This window comes from Harpia harpyja, chromosome 14 (genome assembly GCF_026419915.1).
Source record: "Harpia harpyja isolate bHarHar1 chromosome 14, bHarHar1 primary haplotype, whole genome shotgun sequence".
Lineage (NCBI taxonomy): Eukaryota > Metazoa > Chordata > Aves > Accipitriformes > Accipitridae > Harpia > Harpia harpyja.
In genome coordinates, this window is record NC_068953.1 from 33,709,964 (window position 1) to 33,730,940 (window position 20,977).

The 20,977-nt window shown below is 37.1% G+C and overlaps 1 protein-coding gene across 7 annotated transcripts; it reads right to left on the reverse strand.

The window, feature by feature from the left end:
- Nucleotides 1-411: 411 nt before the first annotated feature.
- Nucleotides 412-20,753, reverse strand: BNIP2 (BCL2 interacting protein 2). Of its 7 annotated transcripts, none has more exons than XM_052807411.1 (12): nt 20,683-20,753; nt 16,382-16,519; nt 15,752-15,882; nt 14,909-14,976; nt 13,630-13,797; nt 11,550-11,726; nt 10,786-10,888; nt 10,356-10,487; nt 9,651-9,737; nt 9,409-9,507; nt 7,888-7,923; nt 412-5,305 (listed from the first exon to the last, which is right to left on the reverse strand). In XM_052807411.1, the coding sequence occupies exons 3-12, from the start codon at nt 15,799-15,801 to the stop codon at nt 5,254-5,256; spliced, it is 972 nt and encodes a 323-aa protein (XP_052663371.1). In that variant the 5' UTR covers nt 15,802-15,882; nt 16,382-16,519; nt 20,683-20,753; the 3' UTR covers nt 412-5,253. The 7 variants fall into 7 exon arrangements, with proteins under 7 accessions (XP_052663371.1, XP_052663373.1, XP_052663372.1 ...); XM_052807413.1 differs by lacking the exon at nt 20,683-20,753 and adding an exon at nt 19,384-19,401; XM_052807412.1 differs by lacking the exon at nt 20,683-20,753 and adding an exon at nt 17,264-17,965.
- Nucleotides 20,754-20,977: the final 224 nt, after the last annotated feature.

A 20,977-nucleotide genomic window follows, 5' to 3' on the forward strand; every position in this document is an offset into this window, starting at 1 on the left:
CGCGGCCCCCGCCACAGGCATTCAAGACCGAGGTCGTGCTGCAGCGGGCGCTAGGGTCGACTTTTTAAAATTATGTAATAACGAAGAGTCAAAATGGCTGTAGTTGCGGGCTTAGGTTTATTTTTACCTGTTCAAGCGACTGAAAGCCTTGCCCTCCTTAAGCTACGAGCTGAACCCCTCTTCCTCTAGGGTTGTATTCCCAACCTGTACCTACTGCCAAAAACCTTTTAAATACTCAACTCCAAAACTATCGTCAAAATAATTGTTGAATTTCACTGAGACTAGTGAACTGGCACCTACAATGCTTGAGAACCAGGTTTAAATTTCACAGTGGGTGGGTGGTGAATATGATCACAAAAGACACTCGCATTACCAATATATTCCTACGCAGTAAAATAAAACATTCAGACCTTTTCCAAAGGTGTTTATTGCATATAGCATTTATTTTTTTCCTAATTAAAAAGTTTCCCATAAGTAGTAACAGCTAGCACATTCAGAAATGTGTTCATCAGCTTACTCCATGACACCATGAAACACAAACAGAAAAGGGAAGCTCATTTTAAAAAAAAGAAAGGATCATAACATTAAGAGGTAGGTGATGAGTCTTGTACTTACATAGTTTTATATTAAAGGGGCAAAGGAAAATAGTGACATCTGTGAAGAACATTAATAGTCAATTTAAGCCAGTTATACCACCTACGAGTCACAACCTATGTTTTTGCATGACTACTGCAGCTTTGTTTTGTTAAACACTGCACACTTCCCATATCACCCATAAGTTTAGTGATACTAATAGGCAGTGTTTTAACCCTTCTATCTGCCATTCAACTGGTAGAGCACCCTACTACTTGGGCTTTTCTTGTTAATAAAAAGGCTTTGTTCAGATCACTGAATAAGAAACACTGCAGAACTGCAGAGGCACTGGGAACGTAAGCATCTGTCTTCCATGAATATTTTTTGTAATTATTAACCTGGAATTCCATGTCATAAATATTAACTAGAGCTGGCTAGAGTAAGGAGCATTGTAAGATAAGGACTTGACTTTTTGAAAACACTCCAGTAGCTTCTCCTCAGATCATTTGCAATACTGGGGAAAAACACCAACCAACCTATGTTTAAATCAGATTAATCTGGGCAGTCCAAATTGCAAAACTGAAAAAACATCTAGTTGAGCAAAGAATGGCTTTAATTTCACTGATCTCAGTCATGCTTGAAGGGAATGATGAAAAACTGTAACACAACTGCACCCTCTTCACAAATGCCCTTTTTTCCTGTTAGCTCAATATACGGAACAAGATGTGATAAGGGAAACCATGTAGTTCAACTTAGAATTTTGAAGCTAGGAAAGCTGCCAAATCTGTCTTTCAGTATATGAATATTTAAATCTTCCTTGTATTTCAGAGTGCTACTCTGACTAAAACCAGATATCCTTAAAAAGTATAATTAAAGCACTTATTTCAAGCATCTCCGACAATCAGTCAGTGAAACAAATCCTCTGGAGAATGACCTGCATCCACAAGGATTGAATAAGAATTTTTACTGAAAGCTTTATAAGACCTCTGCAGTTACAAAAAGCACGCAAGCTATTATCCCTCTCCCCTCTGTTCCTTGTATGAGACTTTTCTGAGGGAGACTGGAATGACTTGAGAATTAAAGTCATCTCCAAAGACAACAGCTTTTGATACAAGATGCATTTAAGCCATCTTTCTATGTAATAAATACTGTATAAATCTGTAAGACACACAGACAAAAATTTGACACTGAAAGAAATACACTTTTCACCAAGAAACTTATTTCTTTGTGACAGATTTAGTTTAGAAAGTGCCCGTTCACAATGTAGTTCCATTATTTTCAGTTAACTACAGACATTTCAGTAGATGACATCAGTGAAGCTGACATATGACTAGGCACCAATGCCACCCTCTCCTCCCTATGACACACTTCGAGGTCATTTCATAAAAGATTCCATTACCACCACCATGTAATCTGATCTTGAAGTCTGACACAAATTAGCTGTTGAAAGGTTTTAAGCTGTCATTAGAGCATTTAAGCATATTATGCAACAAAATTGCTGAAACATGCTAACAGACTATACCAATTGTATGCAATTCAGAATGTAACTATTGTTTCTCAGTACAAAGTTCCTCACAGCAAGAAATACTATTCTTCACTTGTTCACTGAAAATAAAGGAAAAAAATGCTAAATTGTATTGTTATGAACAAGGTTACATATTATTCTAACTAGTTCTAAGCTTTTTGGAACCAAAAATTCTCCATTTTAACATCCCAGAACCTCAAAGACTTCAATCTGCTTCAGCACTAAATCCTTATACATCCTTCTCCATTACTTTCCAACAGAACATGGCTTTGCCATACTACACAGAATGTCAAGAACATTCAAGCAATCTACAGTGTACTCGCATCAGTTTTTAAATGACACTTTCTCCAAAATCTTTGCCACTTCTGAACACTTACCCTGTTGCAGAAACCAATTTACAAAATGTCACATCCACACACAGAGAGGCCACTGGCCCAAACCACTATTTCAGCTGTGCACAGTAATAACAAAAGATAACCAATGACTTATTACCACATATATATATATATAAACAAACTAATGAGACCTCCAAATCAAAGGTAAGTTAGTACTCATGAAATTATCTTTTCTTGACAGGACTTAAACTGTATTCTGGGAACATGAGTTTTAGAAGGAAGTGCCATTGAATGGTGAATTCCCTAAAATACTGTATCTTATCACAAAGTGATTCAGGTTTTGAAATAACTTTTATTAAAGTATGAAATTCCAACTTTTCATGTTTTTAAATATTAAAATATATTAAATTATTTTATAATTTTAAAAAAGGTAAATTTGACAAAAAGTTACCCATTTGTGTTCAAGGTAACCTTGGGACCTCGTCGCTTTTTGTAAACATCCACCTCACCATTTTAAATGATGAGCTGCAAAAGATCAGAGGGGAATAATTCTTTAGTACACCTGTTTCTCAGGCTGCATATCTTTAAGGACAGAAGAACTGTTGTGCTGTATATTCATTCATGAAAACTTATACTAGAGAAATAAGCCATTCAGTAAGCACATACACATTTCCAAAAGAAATTGTACTGCTGTAGCATGAAACTGTAGAATCACTCAGCCACCAGGAAAGACAACAGTAAAAATGCCATCATTTGATAATATGGTCTATACAGAGGATTGCCTACTCTATACTGCACTATACACATAGGAAGCAACAGGACATGTAGGACTACAATCCTCCCACCAAGAATATGATTTTACTGAGAAGAATACTTTTTTAAATCAGGAAAAATTTGAAATGAAATGATCAGAATGCTTAGTATCTAGCTTAGGACCCACATAGAATCAGTAAGGATCAAGAAGGTTTACAGGTTTGCATGTTCATACACTGCACTGTGAAAGTATCAAAAGGAAACAGGCTGTAAGCATCCAATTTACTGACTGGAACTTTACATTAATCCGGGTCAACACTGAAACTGGAGCAGGAGATAAGACAGCCCAAAGAAACTGTTCACATTTGTGTTCTGCTTTCAGAGCAAGATCCAGACCTGATGAAATGGATGCAAGGCAACTTGAAAGAGAACAGCCTACATATTAATCTCTTTGAAACTGTGATACAGAAGCTGCTATAACAAAAGTACCTAGATCTTGAGATGAAAGTCTCTGAATTGCAGAATTAAAACTCCCAGAGACATGGGCAATTTGCCCTCACCTGACATGAATATGCTCTCAGAATCTATACATGCATCATTAGAGAGAGTAGATTTTTTGTTAATTGGTAATAAGTCGTGACTGCTATTTATCAGTGTCAGATAGTAATCTGGTTGAACACGACTTTTTTTTTTTTTTAATAAGAGAACTGTGTAACACTAACTTTTAATATAATTAAGAACTGATATTTTCGGCATTAAGACAAAATTGCGAGCACAATAAAAATCAAAAGTGAAGATTTAATATTTGCTACAATATTATATTGCTCAACTCCTGAATGGATTTATTTGCATGCACCTGTCCTTACAGGGAAATAGCAATGATTATCAAGAGATGTTACAAACTTCTACAACATATCAACCAGTGCATTATTGTTGCCCTGATAAACCTATAAACACTAGTTATGTGTCCAAGAACATCTCTTACAGACACAAGTTTACTACCATTGTGGGGAGGAAAAAAAACCACCAACCTTTAAATCACCTTTTTTTTGTTGTTGTTGTTAAGTGAAATTAGTGCTGGCATCATGTGCCAAACTAAGAGCTTTAGAAATGGATGTTTCATCTACAGGGATGACACAGGTAGCATAAGATTCCCCATACCTCTGCAAACAATTGATATTATGGTGAGAACATCTATGTAACTCCCAAGCTCTACTAAGTACGACCACAGTTCCTACAACCAATATTTATCCAAGAAGAATTGCAATGAACTCATTTCCTACTGGTAGCTGAGATAGCCTTGATTTACTGAAGCAGAATCTAAATTCACAACTACATTGAGAAAGGTCTGATATCTTACTAGTCATTCAAACAGTTCAGCTTCTGTTGTGGCTTAGGCTTAAACCCTTTGGCCAACAGACTGAAGTTCACAGAACCGCAGTTCTGCATTCTCAAAAATGGACTAAAAGACACCAAAGCTCAAGCTCACTCTAGTGAGGTAAATGAGTACTGCTTGTATTAGATATGTGAACAAAACCAAGGATCTCCGCACTTGTGAAAGACTACGTTATGTGATTGTTAATATCCAAACAAATTAAGGTTTCTGTGACAACAAAGAAATGCACTTGACCATTTACAGCAAAACAGATTTATACAATAACAACAAGTAACTTATGGCCTTGTCTACCTGCAGATGAATTCCTTCAGCAGGTACACACAATATATTGCTCAGTCATAAAAATATATATTATCTCTTTCCTTTAACATTTAGGTATATAAATATTTTACTGAAGAACATGCATCATTTAGATAAACAACTGCAAGAACACCCTCTGAAAACATAGGGTTCTTTGACATTTAGCAGTATGAAATGATTACATAAACATAGCTATTAAAGTCAAGACAAACCAATACAGCAGTAAGCAGTCCATTGTGTGCTAGTCCAAAGAAATTCGGCACCTTTTGCAACAGGTTATATAATATATACACACACAGAACACATTGTAAATGGAGCAAAAATAGCATCATTCCATCTGCATATTCTTCAGTCTTGTTTGGACTCCAAACTTACTGTTCACTTTTCTGCTCTTGTTTTCCATTCAGCTCTTGGTCAACTCTGCTTAGTAAAGAAAGCAGTAAAATTAAAGCCATGTTAAGACGTAGTTTAGTTTGATAGCTCACATATTAAGCAAAAACTATTAACAGGAAAACACAAAGCTTTTACATGGAAAAAGTTTTAGTAAATAAATATTAAGATTTTTATTGAATGCCATCACAACGCTTTGCTTTTTATTTTTTTAAAAAATGTTTTCCTACCTCCCCCTAGAAATTAATTAAAACTGTTAAGAAACCATTTAAATAACTATAGCATTCAAAAGGAAGCATTTGAAAAGTGCAAGTCAGGTTTGACTACAAAAGGAAAAAAGCAGGTTCTGTGCTTTTATTAATGAATGCAAGCAGGAATACAAATTTACAGGTAACATGACAACACTGTCAAGCACTGTGCTTGGATGAATTCATACACTGCAGAATAAGCACAGAATTACCATTAACATTGTAGTAATTAAGCCAACAAGGTAACAGCACTAGTTGAAAGTGGCTCCTTAATGGCAATACTTTTTCTATGAAGTTCTAAGACTCTTGTAATTACCCAGGAAAAATTCACCATCATTCTGCTAAAACTGGTTTTTTGTTTTGTGGGGTTTTTTGGTTGTTTTTTTCTTGGTTTTGTTTTGATATCTGCCTTAGGACTAGCAAACAAAATGTTGCATTGCAGAAACCAGTGGATGGCTGACAGTCCTGCATGAGATGTACTTTTCCTCTTCACAGTAAGAACAAGCTACAGTCTTAACTATATCTTCTGGAAAATAAATTGTGCATGGAGGTAAGTTAATTTTAAAACCAACAGCAGTTCCAAAGTGAGGGAGGCTAAGGCCAAGTTTGTCTTCTAAAAACCTAATTGTCTAACCTACCTGTCCAGTCTCTCAAACTATAACCAGCCAGTTTTTCAAAATGGTAAAAGTGATAGCTCTTCTAGGCCATAAACCCATATAAAGGGGAGGCAAGGGGGTTTTTGTTGTTTGGTTGGTTTTTGGGGGGGTTGTTTTTTGTTGCTTTTTATTTTTGCAGCTGTAAAAACTGAACCTACTACATAAGGATCCAATAGGTCTGGAGCAGTCATGTCTAGAAGCAACTGTCCTAGTTAAATACCTCTTCGCCTGCACAGTACGCAGCTGCAAGTCATCCCTGTCCTCACTGCAGTATTTTAGAAAAGCACATTTTGACATAGCTTACAGGACTAACAACAGAAAGTGTAAGAAAATACGGTAAGCTAATGCAAACAAGCTATGCATAAACATAGAGCTGACAGTATAAATCCATAGAAGTATATCATATTCTAGCTCCCAAACCAACTCATACACATAGCCAAGGAATTCCTACTGCCATCCTCAAATTTTGTAACTAAACTTCAACACATCTCCTTTCCCCCTATTATAATAAATAACACCTACAACTGCTTTCAACCTGATTAAAGTCTCAGTATCAAATAGTACCTGTGATCTCTCCTCTCCATATAAGTTTCACTTAGGAACACACTACTTTTTACAAAAGTGATGGCAGTATAAGCGGTATCAACAGGGACACTAAAAAGTGCTTGTTGTACTGGAGACTTGAAAAAGTTTTTACATTACTGTTTGAATGTCTCAGGTTTGTATCCTGAATACAATGGGCCTTGCAATGGAATTGGGCATATAGAATTATGCATGCTGGGGGGGGGCAGAAATCAAGCAGAACTGTTCTTCAATATGTACTGGAAAGGTTTCTTAAATTTGACAGGCTTAGTACTTCAGGTTACACACTGCAAAATTATCACTTAATTGGAATAATTCCTAGAGAATGTTCAACACTTGTCACTAGCTTTACCTGCTAGCTTTCAGAAAGAATTTAAATTCCTTTTATTTTAATCTCTCAGTGTTCCTCTTAGACAATAAGCCTCCCTTAATAGTTATGCACACACAGGAAGAGTAATTAAAAAAAGCGAAGTTAGTAGCAAAACCTTTCAGTACATTTGTTAATGAGAGTGGAAAAGTAACATATCCATTAAAAAAATTTCATCAGCTGCTAGAATAGCTTGAATAGTTAGCAGGAGACTGAAAATTAACAAAATGAAAATCCAATGTTTATTAGCAAGGAACATAGGCACTGCAAATACAAACAGCACTAAAAATACTAATTTAGATTGCATCTGTTCAAGTTAATAACTGAAAAGGTAGTGAATACCGCTAATACAAAATACAAAATTCAATATTAGAGCTTCTTCCAGAGTTCCATCTCTGCTGATGCATAGCTACAGCTTAGCACCTAAAAACAGCTCTTCCTTCAGACATCACTTTTTGTTAGAAAGAAGCACTACTTTTGCCTCTTGAAGATTCAGTTGAGAAACACATATCCCCTTAGAAGTGAGCATCTCATGTAGTAAAGACTTTTCACAAATATCTGTTTGAACATCCAGGGTAAGTTCTTTTAGATGATATATTGTACTTGCAGGCAGTATAGCTACTTTCATGCATAAAAACTTAGTCACTAGTGCATGTTTATATTTACAAATGCTTATTCCTTTATGCAAGCCAATCAACTGGGAGTTAGTTGCAGTGCAAATTGTCTTATCTAGATGCAACCCTAATCAAAATATGAAGATACCTTTTCTGTTTCTTTCTAAACTTTTCTTCTTCATACCTTGGTGAGGAAAAGTTTGATTTCAGTAAATATAACATATGAAGGCCAAATTCAACAGAAGCTGCAAACTGGTATTAGTGTCAATACAGTTTGTAGAAACATACCAAGTTTTGAAACTGATATAATTAAGAAAAAAATATATTGTACCTCCAACATTTATAAGCAAGAAGCATTAAGATTTAGTTACTATGACATAACATATGAATTCAATACTTCTTGTACAGTATTAACGTCCATCACTAAAATTTAAAGTCTGTATTCGTAACAGTTTGAAGCCAGATGTAATCCTCCACAGAAGTCTGAGAATTAACTCCATAAGTCAACCAAGTTCAACCTTTGCAGAACAGTTAAAAGGTTTATCAATACAGAAAGGAGTCTTTCTCTCCTTAGAAAGACAGTCTGAGTATTTAACACATCCTTCAAAAGCCCCAGTAAAAAAATATTCTAAAGATAGCACAAGGCTGCTTCAGCATTGTCATGTCTTTCCTCTCCACCCCAAGAAAACTGTGTTTTCTCTATTTTATAAAAAGTTAAACTCTGCAACTGATACCAGTTGAATGTTTACTGCAATAACCAGCCATGTGCAGGAGTGTGGGGGACCAATTTGTGGATTTGTCCAATATGGATGTGCCCTTCTGTCCACAGTGAGACTATGCCACCTTTCCTTATGGAGTTCCCAGTTTGCAATCACCTATTGTGATGCATTCTCTATAGGTTTTGTATGTTATACCCTCTAATAGGCTGATCGATTTATCATCAAAATTGTTAGTATTTTCATCTGGCTTTTTTAAGACCCAAGTTTGTGATTTCTACTCTATTACTGCACCCACAAATGCTACTGACAAAAGTATCATCATCGTCGTATTTGAGAGCAAAGTTGTGCTGACGTTAAAATGGATATTTTTATCTGGAGGGAATGAAGAGGAGAAAACCATGGACATTGATGCTGCCTTCACCTCTTCACCAAAGTAGTTTTAGAACTATTATGGGTAGGGATTCATCATTTTTCCACCACAGCTGCTCTTTTAAATGAAATCCCAACCCACTTATCCCAACCCAACCAGTATTTCACCACTTAATTTGTTCCACATTTTAGCATGAACACCGAAGATACTATAAATAACTTCAGTATCAACACTTCCAGAATTTCTCACTCACAAGCCAGTTTAGCATACTAAGGGGTAGAACAACTAGAATGAGGCCTTGTCTCTAGAAGACTTAATTCACGCACACCATAATTTAGTAATTACGTAAGGCACTATTTGTGAAAATCCCTATACATTAACAATTTCACTATCCATGCTACTGCATACCAAACTGTAGTTAGCAATGTGGTCAAACATGGATACTCCTCCTAGATACAGCAATGATCTGAGTTAAATTTTATTAACTGCAAATTATTACATTCAAACCAATCATTGAATACAATATATACTAGTTCTAAAACATGATCAGTGTAGAACATGTTTGAATAATAAAACGTACTGTTTTATGCATTCTGGGATGCCAACGTATTCCATGGGGATGAGTTCAGCTAGTTCTGCCAGGGTAAAGACATACCTAATTTTTTGGCTGAATTTTGAGCTGTGGAAGAACAAATGCAGGGTACAGTTACAACTTAAAAAGTTTTCAATAGGTCAATATTAAAACAGTTTTTGAAGTTTAAAGTAAACAGTTGTTAGGATTTTTTTTTTTTTTTTCCAAAGAAATAGCTTCCAGAGTATTACCTAATAAAAGGTTTTGTGATGGCCAGAAGTGTTCTGATGAACCAAGAAGGATGAACTATGATTAATGATTTCAGATTTTTCCTTAACCTAAAGAATTCAAGCAGAGGACATAATTACTAGAACAAAAAGGCAGCATGACAACAAGGGGGGTTTTTTTAATATATAAGTATGTTTTTGCAAGCACAACTGTCATATAAATCTAGTATTCTGACATTCCATTATTAGGCATTACCATCTGCCAGAAGAAAAAAAAAACCAAAACAAAACACACAACCATATAGTCAAAATTTAAGATATAGTATCATTTTGACAATAATGACAAGGAAATAACATTCCAAAGAAGTTTCTTTGAATTTTTTTTACACAACTAATTATGAAGTCCTTCACAAAGGACCCCCCCTTATTACCTTATCATATTAATACATGAAGTTTTAAGGATATTCTACGTGGTAAGAGTATTCAGTATTCTAACACTACTATTTTCACTTAAAACAAACAAACAAACACCCCGCAACAAAAAAAACAGGCATTCCTGTAGCATTATTCCACATTGTCCAGCTTAGGAAGACGTTTTCAATATACCAAGCAATTTGCTTAAATCTTATCCAGTAGGTACCAGATACCACATTAAACAGCAGTTTTTCCCTAAACATGTATATCACTTAGCATGTGAATATTGTAAGAAAACACTGCAGAGCTTCTTACCTTCTATCAATTTGCTGGTAACATTTCCTAAGCCAGCCTAAACTTGGCATTTTTCTCCTTGTTGTTGCACCATTCAGGTAAACTATCATATAGTTCTCTGCTACTAACAGCTCTAAAGTGCCAATTACATACCTGCAGAGACAAGCAATAAATACTTTCAAGTAAAGATCTGTGGGTATTAAAGTAATTCCTAGTAGTGCTCAAATATTTAAAAAAAACAAAGCTGGCAAAAGTGTTGAGCAACATCTAATAATTTTTCCTCCTTCTCCTGGAAGCAGATGTAGTTGCTTTTCTATTTGTTACTTTTCCCTCATCTGAAATATAAAAAGCTTCATTAAAAAAATGAGAGAGAAGTAATTGCCCTTACATTAAAATGCTAATTTTCACAATGTGAAATTAAGACAGTATTCAGAGGCAGATGATGACTTACTTAAATAGATTGTCCATTAGATATCTGTAGTTAGGCTGGCTGCTTTCAGGCATAAAGCAAACAGCAAACACAACAATGGCATTTAACCCATCACCATAATAACCTAAAAACAAAGAAAAAAGCAGCAGTGGTAACAAAGGTGACTATACAATAACTACGTTTACACAGAGTCATGCATATTCACTAAGATTTCTCATTATTTACCTTGAAGAGACTTACAAACATCTATTCTATATAGGCAGATTCATAGTTACAGAAAACCTCAAGATTTCTTTTTCAAGTTCATCTACATCTAAAGAAATAGCTGAAGTTGATGTAAATCAAATGCTGTACCTACAAATCAACATCTCAGTATAGAATCTCAGTATATTTAATAAACTTTTTATATAGCCAACTTTTCTTGCAAACTAAACTCCACAGACTGGTGGGAAGAGTCATTAAATTGACTTATGCCTTAGTAGATCTACAGTTAATGCTTTCAACACTCTTAAAACCAAAAAATTATACTGATAGCACTGACACTGTAGAACAGCTAAGTACATCTTATTACATATATGCGTGTTAGTAGCTTCATTTGAACACGTGCACATTTTGGAACTTTAGTTTAATAGGGAAAAAATATTAAATCACCCATATGCCTTAATACTGCAACAAATGAATTATCATATGAGTCTTTATACCCAAAGCTCTTTCTGTGCCATCCCAACTTAGCTTAAAGAAGTAAGTTTCTCAACAGTTCCCCTCAGCAGATCACTAATCCTTACCACCATGACTGATAACTTTTTTATATGGTTCAATTGCCTTCATGTCCACCCTATGGTCCTGTTCTCCAATCCTAAACATTCGCCAGCGTCGACCATCATCTTTCTCCTCTGCTGCAGTGTATTCAGTAAGTGATCCTTTCCTAATTACATCAGTAGTTTTTGGTTTTGGAAGATCATCTGCCAAAGTTAAAACATGTTCAAGATTCATTATGAATACTATGTATAGTGACAATCAATTACAATACAGGTTAACCACTTTGCTATCTAATCTATTTTAATGTTCTTTAGCCAGTCAGACATATCAGCTGACTTAGTTCCTTCAGTCATTACAAAATAGGATCTCATGGGTGTCACACGTTTTAGTAAAATACTCCATGTTGGTAGTTATCCATTGACTGTAGTTTTCTATGTTAAAGTACATGACAAATTTCAATTCACGTAGAAAGCCTATTTAATTGTAGGCTTTCAGAATACAGACCTTGATGAATCTCACCAAAACAGACAAAGTGGTTAACTCCGATGATAATTACACAGGTTGCTTGATCACAGATTTACATAAAAGCATGATTTAAAACATTGACAGTACCTTGCAAGCAGACATGCAGGCAAATCTATTTAGAAATTAAATCTAATTCATATGTGTGCAATCAATATATATAAAATTTATGCCGACAGCAATCTGTAAAACAATTTGCTCCAATTAAATTATGATTCTTGACTTTGTTGCATAGACCTTACCCAAAGCGAGAAAAACCTACTGCAAGTTAGTTGTCTGCTCCCAAGACAAAGCTGTTAATTGAAACTATCCTTCCAGGAAAATGAAGGCAGCAGCATTAAAGGAAGAAAAGACAGAAATCCTTTTCAGCCACTTTTAAAAACAAGGCACAAACATCCGGAACATTTCCTTTGCATCATTGCAAAACTAACCCTAAATACCAATTCTTCTTCACCAAAATGATGAAAATCCTCTTACACAGGTAAACCCACAGGCTCTGTTACGAAAACCTCACGTGCAATATGTCTTTAGCTATTTTAAAAACCCCCTTATTTTAAAGAGTGTTTCTTTCTCCATTTACAAGCTGTCTTGGAATGAAGAACAGGTAGTGTTTCATACATAACAGTGAAAAGAGAGCTTCCTGTTTACTCAGGAATTAAAAGTATTTTTTTTCCAGAATAAAAAAATTATAATTGAGTTTACATGTTTAGAGACATTCTTAAGTCATGAAGTTTACAGAAATTAGACTCCAACTGTTTGACCAACACAACAGTTCTTGGCTTACATAAAAGGGCCTTAAAGCACAAGTTTTATACTTTCAGTTTTAATTATGTTTTAACTCCTACACAGAACTTTTTTACCTCCAATAAAATTTGTTAGAATCTCCAGGTTTTGCCTGTAAGAACAGGATGAAGCATCTACTCATTTCTTAAATTTCAGATCATTACTAGTGAGGCTATAGCTACATTAACTTCCTATCAAGTCATTTCAGAATTCCTTGACACAAAATAGAGGCTCTTCTACCACTTCCAGTCAACCTAGAAAGCACGCAAACTCTAAGGCTACTGACCTTTTGCCATTCTCACCACAGTAAGATATGAGATCAGGTGTTAGTCAGTATTTTTAAAAATACCATTCAGTCTTCCTTCAACACAAAGGCTTGCAATTCGTCAATTTCCAACTAGCTAATCTACATCACTTTATATGGTTCACCTCTATTTAAAACTCATCTATAATACATGTAAAACACCTTTGGTATTTTTTTTTTCCCAGGTTGGTTCTTAAAAACATACTGCAACAAAGAGGATTTTCCATAACTTTGAGTCTTACAGGTGTTTAATGACATTCACCTAAGTTTATTTGGAGGTACAGCTATTATGTTGTCTGTGTACTAATCAGTCAAGGTCTGATTTGCTCTTTAAAAATTCATTGCATATATTCCCAATTTCTAATCTAATCATTCCCTTTTTATTTTTCCTCTTGTAATATTGAGCCATAGTTATTTCCCACCTGAAAAACTGTTGACCTGCACATAAGAAAACAGAAATATTTACAGGCATCAGACAAAAGTAACAAAATACTTACCTTCCCATTCAAACTCATTGCTATTTTCTGAAGGAGTATCCAAGTCATCCAAATCAATCTCTCCACTCTCATCCAAGTCATCAGACAAAACAGATTCTTCACTGTGATCCAAAGTTAAGCTAATATCTGGAGCTGTTAGTTTCTTCCTCACTTTGGTTCCATTAACCTCTGTATTTAAAAAAGCAAATTGTTTCTTTTCAAAGCTAAAGCGAGTTTAGTTAGGCATATTAACAAGACAGAAGACCACAATGCCTTCTCAGAATGCATTGTAAATTAATGCCCATAATTTAAACAATGTATCTTTGGAATAAGAATTAAACACAGGGTGAAAAGAACAGCACTTGGAGGTGAAAGTTTTCAAGCCCTCAAGACCGTAAGTTTACCCAATTGCATACACACTATGATCACAGTGGTAGGCCACCATACTCCCTACAGAAGAAAAACCTTAAGTGCTGCCACCACCTAAGCAACTATTACCCATGCTAGCTATACCAAAGCATTCCATGAGTTGTTCTAGATATTATACTAAGTCAGTCTTGCAAATAATGCAATAAGTTCATGTCCCTAGCCCTTGATTTTGTTAGATATTGGTAACATCATAACCATCTTTGATGAAATAAAAAATAATATACAAGCTGCGAAAAACCCAGAAGGCTGGCAGACAACAGTGAGGACAGAAAATTAAAGAAACTATTAGGGGAACACCCAGCATGCTTTGAGACATAAGGCAAGTACTTGTGTGATTCCAACAGCAGCTGAAAGCAGGGAATAAAATAAAATGACTGATGCAGCACTGAAAATGCCACAACTAAAGCAGACTGACAAGATACAAAAAATTAAAAATGTAAAAAAAAAGGCATCTGCATTATTACCCCTCTGACCATTTGGATGGGCAACATTCTTAAAAGGCCACAAAGGTCTGAAATTTGGAGAGAAACTAAGGCAGGCCCTAACTGATGCACAGAAGCCAAATAATGAACCAAGATTTTAAGACAGGTCAGGAAGTGAGTGCAGTTATTCGTTTTTGTCCAGTATTACCTGGATAGCTCTGTTCACAGAGAGGATGAAGAGTCTCATATTTTATTCCCAAACCCTTTTCTTTCTAGACAAGATGTTCATAATACCCTTCACATACAAAAATGTCATTTAGAATGCTGTTTCCTCAAGCCTGACTCAAAAACCACCCCCACTCCCCAAAACACCCTAAACCAAAAATGGAGCTTTAAAACAGCCATCTAAGTAGGAAGCGGTCAGCTTGACTGGAGTGGAATGTTCTTACCAGCTTCACTTTCTGTTCCAGCTGCAGCCAATATATCTGACTCAACAGGATCATCCTCTGGCAGGGGCCTGGTGCACAAAGTAGAAACTACTGTTACAAAACTTTTTTTTTTCTTTTTTAAATAGCCAGCTAAATGCCAAATATTTAGGCTTACGCACTGCTAAAAAACCCACTGTGGGATAGTACTGAACTAAATTTACTTATAGCCTAAGTTCAAGCTTTCAGTAAACAAAGCACCAAAGTAGCAGAAAATTCCTTTACGGCATGCAGGTGACCATCTGTTGATGTGACAAATGCCAAAATACTGGTTGCTACAAGTGTGTGTCATCCTTAAGAAAACTTATATTCTTGCTCTAAGAAAATTTGACATTAAATACATTACAGAAGTAGTTTAGTCATGTTATTACAGAAAGCCTCCTCTGAAGTCAGCTCTTTTAGTTTCTTTGTAGGCCCAAGCATCACTAGCAGTCCAAACTGTTAAAAATTTTGCTCAAAAATGTTGCTTAATGAAATATTTGGGCCTTCAGACACTGGTAGTAACATGCAAACAATGTAGTTGCAAAAGAGTACCACAGAAAACTAAGCCAAACTTCCAAATTTTCACTTTAGTAACACTGGAAACTTCAAAAGTGACATTCCTGTTTTACTTAACTTACCCATGAACATGAAGTGATCCCTTTCCAGACCATAAAGAAACATGCCACAAAACCTTTTCAAGATGACTATATTAATGGAAATCACTTCAAGATTATTGAGTGTTAGTTCACCAGGAAGATAAAGAGGTAAGCTTATTCTGGATGTTATGCATTTGATTTTAATTACTATAAAAAAAAAATCAAAAACCTTGGGAAATCTTCATCTTGCCATTCTTCCTTAAACTCAACACCTTCCATTCTCCGGCCAACTTGAACTGCTAATAGAGACTCCTGATCACCCAGAACCTTCTGTCTTCAGGACAGTGGGCTAAAGAGGAGCTGCAGGAACATAACAGAAGATGCTAGTTCCATACTATCGTAATGCCCATACTTGCAACACGTCCTTTCACTTATCACCAAGTTGAGGTATTATGCGGGGAAAAAAAAAAAACACAAAAAAAACACAGGGAAAAGTTTATGATTTGTCTCCGTTTTTTTTTTTTTTATGCAAAACTGCTTATGGCATGGTTTATCATACAATAATTTAGGTTGGAAGGGATCTCATGTAGTCCAATGCCCCGCTCAAGCAGGATCAACATCTCGGCTAAAAACCAAGGCCTTGAGCAACCTGATCTATCATTTAGGATTACACCAGTTCACTCCAAACTGTAAGAAACCTGACAGCTCTCTAGATTCTACAAGAGATATTGAATAAGCGTGTATTTTGAGAACTGCCCCCCCAGATGGTCAGATCTAAAACACAACCCAGTTCTTACAAAAAAAAATAATCACACACTTTAAAAATAACTATTTCAGAAAGTGTTTTCAGAAAACTCACCCTGTGATGTGCAAGTCAAGCTGTGTTTTTTCAGGCTCACCCATCACCAGCAACAAGGAATCCCCAATAATGGAACATAATAAACCATTCTGCTGACATACAAGTCCAAGCCAGTTGAAGCTCTTGGCTGTGTTGGCTCTAAAAATTGGCAGGAGCAGGTAAGCTTATCAATGCAGATATTAAGAAAAATCAACACTAATCAAAACAGGAAACAATTATATTTTTGAATGCAAAGAAGTAATCACCACAGAACACTACTGCATACAAAGTCTGAATGCAATCATACTGCTAATTAAGCAGAGAAACAAATTTTTTTTTTTATGTGGCTAAAAAAATGTTACACTTACTGTTCTGTATGATGACCTTTCACAACAAATCTCAATTTCTCTTCTCCTGACCTGATTACAGTCACAGACTGTTTTTAAAACATCCTGCAATGCTTAAAGCTACACTACACAAGCCGATTAACAAAAAATTTAAAAGACTGATTTTTGTAAAACTCCGGTACCAGCAACAAATTAAACACTAATGACTAAAATTTAAGCTTATTTTACCGACATTTCCCTGCTTCTCTCACCCAGAAAACTGAAATAAAATTCCTGTAAGGTAGCAGCCTAGTTCCTCTTAAGGGTCAGACTCTCCTGTTTGAATCGTTCAGCCCCTGCATCGCTCAGTTGCTGTCAGTATGTGCCAGTACACACAATCTCCAAAAAGTTGCCCCAGCAATTGTCCTCCTAGCTCTCCCTCTCTGTCATTTTTGACTTATACGCTCTTTGGAGTAGTTTCTTGCTGCTTGAATCATATGACTTCCCTTGTGAAACATGTCCTCTCTTTCATTAAGATGATGATATTCTCAGCACACAGTTTCTCCTGAGTATTAACCTGCTGAGTGTTTGCAACAATAAATTTTAAATATTTGCTTGGAGATCTGATCATATTTTGATCAGTAGTAACAGTGAATATGTGCATAGTTCTTTACACATTTGTTTCAGGACACTGAGATGAAGCAGGAGAAGTTTCACAAGGTACTCTACACAGTCAAGAGAACACAGTGGTTACAATCAGTACGGAACAGACCATCTGATGCAAATACGCAGTTCACTGCAAACAGACACTAAACTTTAAAGAAAATCTAAAACTGATGACTTCATTCTTAAGGGACAGATGAAGAAATGAATAAAACTGACAGTAAAAAAAAAAACACAACAAAAACACACCACCACAAACCAACCCTAGCACTGTGCTGGTGGCTATAAGATGCTACTCTTGAGCTCGCCTGCACTGCATTCACAAGACAGTTTAAAGTAGGGTTTTGCTCTAAGACTTGAATAGTTTCCTCACCACACTTTTGAAGAATACCAAACACCAAGTAACATCTATTAATTTCAGATGTACAGCATTTCAGTGCAGAAGCAATTCCTACCGGCATGTATTCCATTACATTAAGATAAACTTGATACACTAAAGACAGGCACAGAGTTTAAAAGTTACTCATGCTGTAATCAAAGTTTAAGACACTTTTACAAAACACTTCTCGCGTTACTTACAGAATTCTCAACAGCAGCTTCTCATTAAGGTAGACTTGAAAGCAATCATTCACTAAATACCGCATAGTACAACTGCAAACAACTTAAAAGGCAAGTTTCAAGTTCAACATCAGATAAGCTTGAATTTAGGTTTTCAGCATCCTATTTAACATGCAGACTAAGTAGTTGTTTTGGATGTTTTAACTTAAAGTCTTATGTACAAAAGCACTATCACCTGTCAACTAGAAGAATGAGAAATTAAGGAGGAAGGGCAATCCCAAGAAAGTTAGAAAAGTGCTGACTTTAAAGTTAACTACTGAATAATTTTACATCACTAATATAAATGCTTACAAAGCAGGGAAAAAATCTACTATTTCTGCTTATACAAACTAAAGCAGAGTTTAGAATAGTCTTCCTACAGCTGCTGTGGCGGTGCTGACATCTTCTGTTTTTACTGTGCCAAAGTCTCTTTTTAATTCAGCTGTAAATCAAAGATAAAAGCTTCACTTGAAAAATGTAATATATTGTAATAATGCAAGTATTTATTAGTCACGTAGAATAAAAGCAATTAAATTTCTACCTAATCCTAGCACCCTTCATGGACAACTCAAAAAGCTGTGGTTTCTGAGAACAGCAAGCCTAATCATTTTTACCCTCCATTGCTCATTATTTTCCATTTTACTTAAATGGAATTGGAAGATTGGGAGCTATCTAAAGGTCAGAAACTTCAACACATCAAAGAACATCTGGATGCAGGATTGCCATGTGGTTCTGCTCTCTTACTGGAACCACGGGACTTTGGTTCTCAACAACACCTTTCATATTTCTAAGTATCTCAACAGGCGAGTTACAATAGTACAAAAAGAAAAAAACATCACAAGGGAACACAGCGCTAAAATGCACTACTCTTCCACTGCAGCTAATGAACAGATTTCCATTTCCAGAACACCAGGTTAAACCTACTCAAGTTTGCATGTGAAGAGTATTACGGCTTGAACCAGAAGTCAAACATCAGCGTTCTCATCATTTTTCCTGGAAGAAGGGATAATTTTCAGAGTTCTCTTGTTAATACCAAGCTGGCTTAGTTGGTAGGTGCTGGAATACCAAATACAAGACTATTTAAGAAGCCTATTATAAACTGCCATTTTTAAGAATTTAGTTTACAGCTAAACAGAGACTCTAATCTGTCCCAGGTACTTAGAAAAAAAAAAAAAAAAGACAGCAGAATGCATGAGATCATTTTATTCATGAAGTTAAAGACTCCTTGCAAAAATTATTTTTTAGGTTTTCACTCTTGAGTTCTCAGAAGAATACACAAATAAATAGAAGTTATGCATTTACATGGGCATATCTGCCTATCCAATACAGAGACCTATATTCAGTCTCTGACCAGCACCTCAGCATTTGAAGTAGAATAAATATAAGGCTTATTTTGCAAGACAATTGCAATGACAAGCACACTATCAAACTAGGTACCTGATCAGCAAAGAATAGCGTGCTGTTTCCATCTCAGAAAGTGGAAATCAACTTAAAAAAAAAAAAAAGGTTAGCCTACTTTTTCTACATTTCACCTTCACCATTTCAACAGAAACATTAACTGTTACTAAAGTGAATTCCAGGTTCCAGGCATTAAAGAGGTGCCTCTAAGAGTATTTTTCACATTTGATTTTACAGCAAGTGAAATCTAAGGAACAGGTATATTTTTCCAGTACACACATCCACGTGGTACAGCTCACTATAATTTCTAAATGTTTTTATAACCCCATTGGCTTTTAGAATGTGGCCACACTAGCCGTGACCCCAGGAAACACTTCCCAGACCTGAAGACGGACAGCCAAACTTTCTCACTTGCGAGTTTGCATAATGAGGTGATGCAAGGACTTTCATTAATAACAGGTCAATTCTTCGTCTCCTTTTACTCCCTTCTCTCACCATCAAAGCATGGAGAAATCAGTCCATTAAAAAAGAAAACTTTGAAAACACTCTTGCTGTCATCTCCAAGGATACTACTTTAAATTCCACATTGAGGGCAATAGAAGAACCTGCATTTCTGAATCACCAAGGCTCATTTAAAGGCAAGTACTGCCTTGTCTGACAACAGTCAAAAAGAATTTATACCCTGCCTAAAGGCAATCAATATTCCTATGTAAGATTTAGATACGCATACACGTTAACCAGAAATAATCAATTACTACTTAGCACATTACATTAGTAGCTAGAGGAACCAAAATAAAAGGCGCTAGAAAGCAACTTCTGCGACATAGCTCCATACCGCGCAGTTACTAAACCTACATCGGAAAAAGTTACTCCACTCGCGCTCCCCGCTCCTTATTCAGCCACACAAGAGAAAGGCGGAGGGGAAGAAAAAAAAAAAAAAAAAAAAAAAGAGTCTCCGTAATTGAAGGCAACCTCATTAGCGGACATAAGGCTGCAGTTCGCGCTGCTCCGGTGCGACCACCCTACCGGGGCGGGGGGAGGGATTGCCAGGGCGAACACCGCGCGCCCAGAGCCCTTCCCCCGACCGCTCCCCGCACCGGTCGCACGGGAGCGACGCGACGCCGCGGCCCGCTCTGCGGAGGAGCCGTACGCCCGAGGCGCAGGCCAGCACCGCCCCGGTGGGGTCGCCAGCGCCCGACGGCTCCGGACTCAGCCCCGCCGCCCCTGGCGCACCGGCGGGCGGGCCGCGGCCCCGCCCTGCCCTGCCGCCCGCACAGCCCGGCCGGGCCGCGGCGCAAGGCTTCCGGCTCACCGTTATCGGCCCCTCCGCGGACGTACCTGGCGGGACACAGACAGGGCAGGGCAGGGACGGGCCGCGGCGTCGCCCGCGCCGCCGCCGCCGCCGCCGCCGCCGCCGCGGAAAGGGCCCCCTCCGCCGCGCTACCCCTGCTCACCCGGAAGCGCATACGCCGCTGGACTCACGTGACGGCCCCTCTCCGGGGCGGGGCGAGGCGAGGCGAGGGTGGAGGTTTGGAGTACTCACGCGCATGTGTCAAATAACGCCGCTGCCGCCCCGCCCCGGGCAGTTGGCGCGTGCGTACTCTCTCCTCGTACGCGCGCCGGGCGGGGCGGG

Bases quoted from the DNA above. Each gene is read 5' to 3' on its own strand.
- BNIP2 (XM_052807411.1), bottom strand. From the start codon at position 15,801: ATGGAAGGTGTTGAGTTTAAGGAAGAATGGCAAGATGAAGATTTCCCA. The intron at 13,798-14,908 runs GTAAGAACATTC...TTTTAAATACAG, and splicing joins TGGAACAGAAAGTGAAGCTG to AGGTTAATGGAACCAAAGTG. The intron at 5,306-7,887 runs GTATCTTCATAT...TTCTTTACTAAG, and splicing joins TTTAGAAAGAAACAGAAAAG to CAGAGTTGACCAAGAGCTGA.